This window comes from Saccoglossus kowalevskii, chromosome 17, assembly GCF_978046115.1.
Source record: "Saccoglossus kowalevskii chromosome 17, keSacKowa6.1, whole genome shotgun sequence".
Classification (NCBI taxonomy): Eukaryota; Metazoa; Hemichordata; class Enteropneusta; family Harrimaniidae; genus Saccoglossus; species Saccoglossus kowalevskii.
The window spans coordinates 1,702,497-1,714,297 of record NC_140657.1 but is presented as its reverse complement, the minus strand read 5'-3'; the positions used below and the strand labels follow the sequence as shown (position 1 = coordinate 1,714,297).

The 11,801-nt window shown below is 35.8% G+C and overlaps 1 protein-coding gene and 1 long non-coding RNA gene across 2 annotated transcripts; one reads left to right on the top strand and one right to left on the bottom strand.

Annotated features, from left to right (window-relative positions):
• Nucleotides 1-265: 265 nt before the first annotated feature.
• On the bottom strand, nucleotides 266-1,446 carry LOC146732319 (uncharacterized). The gene is made up of 2 exons (XR_014926823.1): nucleotides 1,187-1,446; nucleotides 266-691 (listed from the first exon to the last, which is right to left on the bottom strand). It is a non-coding gene; the product is annotated as an uncharacterized LOC146732319 (long non-coding RNA).
• Nucleotides 1,447-4,018: 2,572 nt separating this feature from the next.
• Nucleotides 4,019-8,722, top strand: LOC146732318 (uncharacterized). Its single transcript, XM_085492360.1, has 3 exons — nucleotides 4,019-4,169; nucleotides 7,079-8,134; nucleotides 8,244-8,722. Exons 1-3 carry the CDS (start codon nucleotides 4,019-4,021, stop codon nucleotides 8,720-8,722), a joined length of 1,686 nt encoding a protein of 561 aa, XP_085348486.1.
• Nucleotides 8,723-11,801: the final 3,079 nt, after the last annotated feature.

The following is an 11,801-nucleotide window of genomic DNA, read 5'->3' as shown; positions in this document are numbered from 1 at the left end:
GAAACAACCAGATATGGGTACGTTTTCCATATGTCCACAACTGATGTCACATGTCACATGTCACATGGTGGCCAACGGACTGCTTGCTAAATCGATTTAACAACACTTGCCAATGTGTTGATGATGACAATCAAATTATTTTGAAAAAAAACGTATGTCACGTGACGGTTAATTTAACATTGTACCAATCTGATTAAAATCTGATGTAGTGTACGGGCTTTAATTATTGTGGCTATAAACTTATTTTAATTTTATTTTTTATTACTTTTGTTATTAATGCCCTTTTATTTTATTATTTTACTTTGATTTTGATTTTGTGATTTTTTTTTAATTCTGCCCTACCTACATCTGATCCGACGCCTATGTAAGTCCCGTTCAAATCTCGCGTAAGTAACAGCCAATCACAGCCCCCCTTTTATACAGGCTGTCGGTTGCTTACTTTTCAGTGTAGCGATACTCTACGGGCAATCTTTATGCACATTATATTTTGCCCACTTGAATAAACCATTAATAGAAAATTGCTAGTATATTTTTATTTGCAAAAGAAATTCCACAGCATTTTACAATTTTTGTCATTACATTGAATATTTTTTCACTTCCAACAAATGTGTACACTTCCAGATAAATCTTCGCCAACCAAGGTTCGTTCATTCAGTCATCGCTTCAATTTTACATCACTGAGCATAATTATCTAGAATGGAAGCAAAAAAATAAGTAAATCGTAATGATTAGAATACTGTAAACAGCTATAGTAAACAATGCAAACTGATTTTAAATTGTATAACGGTCACCGGCCCACGGCATCGACGCAGAAAATTGGAGCAAAAAAAATATTTCCTGATCAATTGCGATGTGTTCCAATAAAAAATATTTTATTCCAGTCCAAATCAGCTCAATTACTTTAATAAAGATTTATTGTATAATGTACAACATGATGATACAATTTGATGAATATTTACAGCTACGGTTTCAATACCGTAGACGATGTTGGCCCGATCTTCAACAAAACATCACCCGTCTCCAGGGCAGGCGACTGGAAAAAGACACTGATGTTCGGTCGAAACGGCGGAAACAAAATCGTCACTCCCAGAATAACTATGCAAAATAACGATCTAAAGTCGAACCATTCGAGCCATAATATTAACATAAAAATGACTTTCGTTGCATTTGACAATGATAAACTTACCGAAAAGCCGTGTTATTCTCGGTCGCTAACGTCGGTATAATCCGCCATTTTATTTGAGTGTGTTTGCCACCCGACTCCGCCCGGTGACGTCATCATGTGCGCTATAGAAGGAGGTCTGTGATTCGTTGACTAAAATCGTCGATAGCGGGTCTCGTTGAAATCTCGTTACATAGGCATCGGCTCAGATGTAGGTAGGGCGGAATTAAAAAAATCACAAAATCAAAATCAAAGTAAAATAATAAAATAAAATAAAATAAAAGGGCATTAATAACAAAAGTAATGAAAAATAAACTTAAAATAAGTCTATATCCAAAATAATTAACGCCCGTACACTACATCAGATTTTAATCAGATTGACATTGTACAAGGTTGTGGGATTGGAGCCAAAAACTGTCATTTTCGTTGCAATGAGAATGTTTACCTTTGCATGTATACTTTGTTTAATATACAGTTCAGTGTAAAAAATCAACATCTGTCATATGTCGTCGTCAGGTCATATAAAGGTTGTGATCAACGTTTGCTCGTTGCTGGCTAAAACAATTTGGAATAACGAAATCAATAACTCACAAAGAAACATCGCTTATTTTAACAAATAATGTTAAATCCTAGTTTGAACAAGTTTCTCACACGAAAAATTATTGTTTTCGTTTGTAATAAAACTATAAAATAAGAGACACCGATTTATTTGTCTCATATATCGCGGTAGTTCAGTGTATGTAATAACATTACCGCTTACCCAATGAGTTCATGCAAACAGAATGATGGATAATAATCGCAAAATATGCCAATATCTCAAGATTTTAATATTTTTTAACAATCTTTCTTGAATTATCATTATAAATTATATTAATTCGAATATTTCTGGCAGTTTCAGATGCCGGCTAACAAACGTGTGTGTGATATAAAGCCGCATGTATTTGAGATGCGAATTTACGTCGACACATTTCTGGTTAGCAATGCATCACTGACAATGTAAATACAAAAATAACTATATTCCTTAACCGTTATAGAAAAAAGCTAAGGGTAATCGGTGTTCGTGAACGGCATTCTGTTATGCAAACGAGTAAGGGTGCCTAGGCTGGCAAAGTCGGGACTTCTTTTTTGTTTGACAAAAAAAAAATTAATTGTCAAAACTAAAACTAGCGTGACCGCGAGGATTTCTTCGCGGTCACGTTAGTTTTCGCGGTCACGCTAAAAGGACTTAAAACAATTAACTATCACTTTTTGCCAGTCTACAAGATGCCTTACGATATATTGAATATTCGCAAAATACAATCACTGTGTTCAATATCAATTTGTACACTCCCAATGTTATATTTATTAAACAAGTGTATTAATTTTATAATTTCGAAATAAATACTGATTACTATTCTTGTAACAAATATTATATTGTATCGCTGATAAGATATCAGCTATATGCATGCTATTGTGTTTTATTGTGATGAGTGTGACATTGAAAACATCCCACCATCAAAACTAACTCTACATCTCCATAACCCTAACCCTGTTATTGAAGTTATTCCAGTATCGTAATTAGAATAACAAATAATTTGTGTAGTATATTCAGTTGTGATTTCCATGATAGAATGGAATATAATGCGTGGGATTTTAGATATCTGAGTATATTATTCCATCTGCCCGAGTCCCACGTTTATTTACATGAGCGAGAGATATTGTAATCAAACTAAAGTTAACCTTACAATGCACTTTCCCGATACGATCATATCAAACAAGGTTATATGTCGGTCATAGTGTATTTGATCCGTGGTACATCGTGGCCATTCCAGGATGTAAACTCGTTCTTACAATTAAATAAATACAACATTAGTATATTAGGCCCATTTTATATGATATTTCTATCGTGTGCATGCGACGCAAAACTCAATATATTGCCAAATATTTTGATTTCAATCATTTCCATGGAATGGCAAATTTAGTATTTTTTGGCAAATTTGTAATTCATTATCAGTATCAGTGTGTTTAAATTTCCGCGAATTAACATTATGACATTTTACGTCAGTCAAATAACGGCCAAATAAACACGTGGAATCATTAATTACTAAGGACTTGGCGTAGAATTGGAAATTGCTGCAAATAAACAAATGTCCAATACGGGAACAAGATAATAGTATACTAGTATTTGGTTATTGATGAAATAGTAGGGCGCCACCAGTCTGGCTTAGCAAGTGCGTCATGTTTCTCTCATGAAGCTGACGCTGATTGTGCACTAAGGAAACCGCACATCCCGCCATTGGATGGCCGGCACATCGTGTATGTGATGTTTACAAAGAACGTGGAAATGATCCGTGGTACATCGTGACTAATAATAGAATGATTGGTTGTCCAACTACTGGCGTGTCTTTTATTTCTGAGCTAAATGTGCAACCAAAGTCCTGCTATTTATTTTTCATGGTTGTTCGACCATAGTCGTCTGCACCAGTATCGTGAGTTTGGTTTACTATGTTGGTCGCTCGACATTATATTCACCGCCTCCCTCTCAGTACCGACGCCCAACTCGGCGTCCCGGGGAGGAAATCTACTCACCACGACACGCCACCTCGACACCTCTCCTTCCCGGAAACATGCTTTCCAATACGAGACTGATTTCTCTATAAGTTCGGCCATTTAAAATCATATTCTGGGCACGATTTTTATCAATTAAATGGTCGGCTTCCATTGCTGCTCCAATCATTCAGAATATGACAGCGCAAAAACCGCGCAAAATTGGGTAACGGAATTAACTGGTGTCGGTGTGAAAACCGCTGTAAAAGGGCGGTAAAATGAATTTGCGCGGTTTTTGCGCTGCCATTTTCCGAATGATTTGGAGCAGCAATGGAAGCCAACCATTTAATTGATAAAAATCTTGTCCAGAATATGATTTCAAATGGCCGAACTTATAGAGAAATCAGTCTCGTACTGGAAAGCATGTTTCCGGAAAGGAGAGGTGGCGTGGTGAGTAGATTTCCTCTCCGGGAGAGCTTCGGTACCGAGAAAGAGTGTCGAGCGGCCAACATAGTAAACCAAACTTAGAACTCGCGATACAGGTGCAGACGATTATTCGAACAACCATGAAAAATAAATGGCGTGACTTTGGTGTTGCACATTTAGCACAGAAATAAAAGACACGCCCACGGTTGGACAACCAATCATTTTATTATTGGTCACGATTTACCCTCGATCATCTCCTCATCCTTTGTAAACACCACATACACGATGTGCCGCCATCCAATGGTGGGATGAGCGGCTTCTTTTGTGCACAATCAGCGTCAACTTCATGAGAGAAAAACGACGCACTTGCTGGCGCCCTACTATTTCATCAATAACCAAATATACTATTATCCTGTTCCCGAATTGGACATTTGTTTATTTGAAGTAATTTCCAATTCTACGCCAGGTCCGTAGTAATTAATGATTCCACGTATTTATTTGGCCGTTATTTGACAGACGTAAAATGCCATAATGTTAATTCGCGGAAATTTAAACACACTGATACTGATAGTGAATTAAAAATTTGTCAAAAAATACTAAATTTGTTATCCCATGGAAATAATTGAAATAAAAATATTTGGCAATATATTAAGTTTTGCGTCGCATGCACACGATTGAAATATCATATAAAATGGCTCTAATATACTAATGTTGTATTTATTTAATTGTAAGAATGAGTTTACATCCTGGAATGGCCACGATGTACCACGGATCTAAAACACAAGCTAAACACGACAGTTGTGTAACAAAACATCGTTGTAGTCTACGCACAGTATCCAATTTTTACGCGCTATGCAATGTTCTATAGTTACTACCTCATTAATTTTTTTAGTGGGAAAGGTGTTATTGAGAAGCTTACTGTTGTTGCAATATGGAGTTATGATTACACTTTCTAAATGTAAACTATAAGATGCAGAAATTGGTGGACCAGTGAGTCCAGTGCCACTGGTGACTCATTGATAGATAGTATTATGCCTCTCTGATAAATGTATACACTTCTCTGAACTTTAAACTATATATCACGATAATGTAACATCATAGCTAACATTTCCATTTAAATCTGACAATTTTGCATTATCTTTTCACACTTTGTAAGCACTTTGTTTATCATTCTGCCCTTGGGAACTGGTACAATATGCTAAAATAAATGGCTTTTTTAGACTTTTACATATTTTTGTATATAAATGTAACTGCAGGATTCGATATGAAATGACGTAGCAGAAATATTCATGCAAACCCACCTGTTTATTACATTCTACAACCGGCTGTAATGACAGTCTGCTAGAATAGGAGGCTTCAAGTGTATTTCATTCATTTTTCATACTTATTTCATAACTGCAGGGTTCGATATAACAATAACTTTGGTCAAATAAACACGAAAATCTACCAATTTTGCAATCGCTTTGCACAACTTTGTAGGCTGTTTTAACATCTTATGACAATTATATGCAGACTGGAAAAACGGTTTTTGCAATGGAATTTTTTTAAACTTTAGGAGGAGGAAATATTATACAAAACAAAAATGCTTTATTGACATTTCAAAGTGTGTGGCAATCTCCCCTTCAAAGAAAATAACCCGTTTAATGTTCCAGGTTGTCTCCCGTACAAGTACTAACCACCATCAACTTAGCTCAACTTTACTCATTAGTCCATCACCTGATCACTAAGCTATCAGAGTCATTTGAAATTTATTCACATTGGCGACTATTTTATGTTTGACAATGTTTCAAAATGCTACATGCTTCGGAAGCCAGCCTTTTTGAGGAATGGCTGTTTTACACATCGTCAACAGAGGGCTCCTTTCAAGTTGGGTACTGAAATCAGATGGCGGCAACCTAATCACAGGGTGGAATACCAAGTCGGTAAAAACTAAGGGAGATTTGCACCCTTGCCAGCAGGTATGTTGCTTTAAATTACAATTAGTATAATATATATTTAAAATGTTAAAAGTAGAGCTATGCTTTGCTAATTGAAGGTCTTTTTCATGGTGAATTTCAGAAGAAAAGTCATGTACTTTGCATTGCCAGTTGGATAAGCTTACTGCAATGCCCTGCCACTGCAGTTGCAATACAGTGGCGGGTCTGATTCCACACGGACAATTTATTGAACCATTGACACACAACTGTGCATTTTAATAAATGGGGAAAAAGAAATAAATAGCAGAACTGTAGAGACACCCATTGCTTAGGCTGTGGTTGAATTTCACTAAGCTTAAGGCCTGTGTAGACTCATTGAGCCCAATATTTGCAAAATTTAGATTTTTTAAAGTTACATAACCTTAGAATGTTGTCTACCAATCCAGCTCAAGCTTGATTCAGAGACTATTGTTTACGATAATTCAACATTGTGTATCGCGATTTACAAATGACAAAATGAGGTGAATTAAGCATCAATTTCAAAAGGAATTTCAAACGTGTTTTTGAAACGTTTTGTTTTTTTCAATTTCAAACGTGTTTTTTAACCAAAATGCAAAATAATTAAATATACTGACACGGGCGATGAACAGGAAACTCAGAATTAATTGTAATAGGCTTTATAGACCAAAGTCAAAGATGATGAGGGTCCCCTGTTGATAAAGGGTTATTTATACACAGATGTTTACCACTTTTTGTCCCTACAGAATTATCTGGGCAACTGCTTTGGTAGTTGTTGTTTTCTGTGAAATAACTGTAAATTGTTCATTGTGGGTTTGCAATACCAATTTAGACCCAAAATATAAAATGTTCACCCAACCTTTCCTGCAGGATCTGTGAATATCCCTTTAAGTCACTGGGACTGGTACATGTATATAGTACATGTACATTATAGGTACATCATACATGTATACATGTGGTATATTTTATTTTTAGCCTTTGATTAAATTGACAACAGTGTTAATATTGGTTTTGTATTTTCATTTTTCAGGAACAGCTAGTATGGTGCACAATTGCTGCATTCCAGAATGTCCAAGAGCCGGTTACAGAATACAGGATGGCCGAAAAGTTAGCTTCCACAAGATACCATCACAGAAACAGATACGTTTAAAATGTATTCATGCTATAAAACGCGACCCAGGCAAACATTTTACTATATCTAAATATACCAAAGTATGTTCTTTGCATTTTCACGAGGATGACTTCACTGTTGACCAGTTTACTATTAACCGCAAACTCAGACCTAATGCTGTGCCATCCGTCTTTGATTTTACTCCTAAAATTGGTAAAACAAGAAGACTATCTTCCAAGCGCTGTCTTAATTTTGAACAAAACAAAGAATATGAAGGTACAAGCAATGTTGAACAAGACAAAGAAACACCTGAAGATATCCTGCGCAAAGAAAATGAGGAACTAAAAACCCAAATGGAAAATATAAAAAAAGCATCATTAGAAGCTGAAAGAAATGTTGAGCATGTAAAGACACTTCAAAAAGAACTTGAAGAAGCAAAAGAAAGAGCCAAGAACAGTTTGAACTTTAGACTCAATACGTTTAAGAACGATGACTCATCAATGGAGTTTTACACCGGGTTCACATACAATGTATGTACTATCATCTACAATTTACTAGATCCGGGGCAAAATGGTGGAAACATAGAGTTGTATTCATGTAAAAGGACTGCTACAACAGCAAACGAACATGAGGACCATTCCTACTGTGATGGACCACAACCACACAAAAAAGGACCAGCACCAGCTCTGGATTACCAGGAACAGTTCTTTTTAACTCTTGTGCGTTTAAGAACTGGTTTCTCAGAGCTCCATCTTGCACATTTGTTTGGCATCAGTACAACTACTGTTTCACGCTACATTTTAACATGGGTGAATTTAATGTTTCTTAAACTAGGAAGTCTAAATATGTGGCTTGATCGCAGGACCATAGATCAAACTATGCCTGAAAGCTTTAGGAAGAAGTTCCCAACCACCAGAGTGATTATAGACTGTACTGAAATAAAAACTGAAACGCCGTCAACCCTAGTACTTAACAGTGAGTTCTTTTCCCAATACAAAAATGCATGCATGTACAGTGAAAGGACTGGTTGGCATCACTCCATCAGGAGCTGTAACATTTGTCAGCAAATTGTACACTGGATCAGTATCTGACCGAAAGATCACAGAGGAAAGTGGAATTTTGGGTATGAACTTCAGTGACAATGATGTTGTCATGGCCGATAAAGGTTTTCTCATTGACGATTTGTTGTCGGAAAAAGTAGATGCAAAAAATGTGAGGCTCAACATTCCTACATTTCTGGAACGAAAGGGACAATTTTCAGAGGAAGAAGTCTTGGCAACACAAGAAATTGCAGCCGAAAGGATCCATGTGGAGCGCGCAATAAATCGGATCAAGAACTTCCACATATTTGACACACCAATTCCTCTGAATATGACAGGTTCCATCAACCAGATTTGGTCAGTATGTGCAATCCTGACAAACTTTCAGAACCCACTTCTTTCAGATCATCCTGTGTGTGTCATTGACAATGTTAGCTCTGTAAAAGGTGTTGGTACATGTACAGTCTGTAAGGCTCTTGAAAATCAAGTTGCTATTTTTGATTACATTTCGTATTATACTTAACTCATTTTTTTTTTAATATTTGATATTTTGCGAAATTGGAATAATAGGAAAATGAGATCACTATTTAGACCTGTGTCATACAATTAAATCTGTTTTCATTTCAAATATCTTGAGAAAGCTTGTAACAAATAGTGTCATTCATGTACCATATTCATGCCAATAACCGGCCCATGCCCTAATAAGCGGTCACCCAATTTTTTTTGTGAAACATGGTACATGATATTTGCACTCGGTGGGTTCTGATCATGTATGTGAGGTAATAAACTCCAACAAAATAGTTTTTCATGATATTTAGGGCAAGTTTTTGCTTTGAAGCGGGGGTTGTTGACTCCCATGTGCGAAGCACAAAATGGGAGTCTTTGCAGTTAGTGTGTCTGTATGTGTGTGTGTATGTGTGTATGTGTGTGTGTATGTGTGTCCGACTGTTCCACTGCTATCTCAAGAACCATACATCGGTTTTTGATGAAACTTGGTGCATAGATGCTCTGGGCCAATGCGCAGATTTGATTAGGTTTTGGTAAAAATCCATGCTCGTTAATTACCTAATTTGCATGATAATTAGCTAATTTTTAGCTGTTCTATGACTGTTCCACTGATATCTAAAGAACCACTCATTGGATTTTGATGAAACTTGGTACATAGATGCTCTGAACATATGCGCAGATTTGATTATTTTTTGGTAAAAATCCGTGCATATTAATTACCTAATTTGCATGATAATTAGCTATTTTTTAGTGGTTCCATGACTGTTCCACTGATATCTAAACAACCACTCATTGGATTTTGATGAAACTTGGTACATAGATGCTCTGAACTAATGCTAGGTTTTGATTAGTTTTTGGTAATAATCCGTGGATACTAATTACCTAATTTGCATAATGATTAGTCAATTTTCGGTTTTTCCACTGATATCTCAAGTACTAATCATCACATTTCAATGAAACTTGGTACATAGATGTCATACGACACTGCACAGACCTGATAGTTTTTATGGTAATATCAGTACATATTAATTACCTAATTTGCATAATTAATTAATTTTCAGCATTTGATATAAGTAGTTAGCATTACATTTCAATGAAACTTGGTACTTACATACTCAAGGACTATGCAGAGATTGATTGTTTTTGATAAATATTTGTGCATATTAATCACCTAATTTGCATAATTAGTTAATTTTCAGCTTTTCCACGGGTATCTCAAGTACTAATCATCGCATTTCAATGAAACTTGGTACATAGATCCTTTAGGACTATGCAGAGACCTGATTAGTTTTAGGGTAAATAATTGTGCATATTAATTACCTAATTTGCATAATTAATTTTCAGCTTTTCTACTGATATCTAAAGTACTAATCATCACATTTCAATGAATCTAGAATTATGCAGACCCAATTAGTTTCCGGTAAATATTTGTGCATATTAATCACCTAATTTGCATAATTAACCAACTTTCACACTGATATCTCAGGTACTATACATCACATATCAATGAATGTACATGGATGCTGTAGGACAATAGACAGACCTGAATAATTGTGGGTTAAAATCTGTACATATTAATTACCTAATTTGCATAATTAACCAATTTTAAGCTTTCACACTGATATCTAAAGTACCGTAAAAACTCCAAAATTTCGACCGGTTTTAAATAATTGGTGTTAGAAATGTGACGTGTTTTTAGAGTCAAAATTAAGGTGCATTTTCGGACGGTCGAATTTTTCAGAATAGAAATCAGCAAAAAAAAATGGGGATGATAGACAGTGTGCTTCATTAGTTTTTAAAAAATGCAATGTCCGTCAATTGACGTAAACTTCCTCATGTTTCACGGTAAAAGCAAAGGTCGTGGCCGAGTTGTAACTCAAAATCTAAACAAAGTCATCAATCAGTGAGTATTATGACAAGCAAAACAAAACATCAAGACGCGGAGAAGAGGTCAGCACAAAACTAATAGGTCAAAAGACAAAGCTGTCTCGCACTACCTAGGAAAACTTGCGAATGTTCGAAGTACAGGTACCCATTGGACAAAAGATACATGGAAGTTTAGCAAACTATCTCCCCGACCCAGTGCAATGTATCCGGTTAGAATCAAAGCTCACGTGTCCCTTATTTGAGGGACCAAATTCTGCCGTAAATTCGCCCTTGGATTAAAAAATAAAATGGGATTTAAGAAAATAAAATGGGACTTTTAAGGTGTATTTCGGCGTCATTTTTCGGACATTTCAATCAATCCTGCCGGCTAAAATAGAGTCTAAGTTTTACCGTAGTCATTGACGTCTGTCTATTCAAGAGTACACGTGTATGATTTTTATCGTGACTAGCGTGAGCGGGTAAGCTTCCTTTCGAGAATGAGCTGTTGTCACTGTGAACAATGTTAAAATATTCTCCAGATGACCAGTTTATTTTTAAAAAACAACTAATTTTTTTATTTAAAAAAAATCATGCCGTTTTCGCATCAAAATCCAAGCCAAAATATCGTACTACAACATCAATCTCTTCCGCATTGCGTTCAATAACATTAACATATTTAAATAAGCTATGGTAATTTGAACACGTTGGCATCATCCAGCTTTTTGATTGGTTAATTAGCGATTTGACCTATTTGACCTAAGAGAACATGGCGGATATCCTACAGCATAAAACGTTTATACGAGACCGGAATCATTCGCTTACGATGAAACTAAGTTGACTTTTATTTGTATTTCATAACCATTCAACAAATTTATTTTGTGTACATTATTATAATCACTACTGAGTACAGTAATAATCAACAATTCAGAAACGCAGCATGCCGAGATTTTTGTGTTCGTTTTTATTTGAAACTTCGTTTATTTAGAATATATTTTCGTTACCAATAAAATAAAAATCTCTCAGTCAATCAGAAACCCGGATTCATGCCTTTGAGGAAGGTCCCGTTTGAACGCTCACATCAGGTTTTTTTTTCGTTTGGGGGAAAACTAAAACTGGTCGCAATTTTCGAATAAGAATGAGTCGGCAATTTTTAGTGGAGTCGAAAATTTGGAGGTAAATAAAACACCGAAACCCGGCAAACAAATAGGCGACCGAATTTTTAGAGGGGT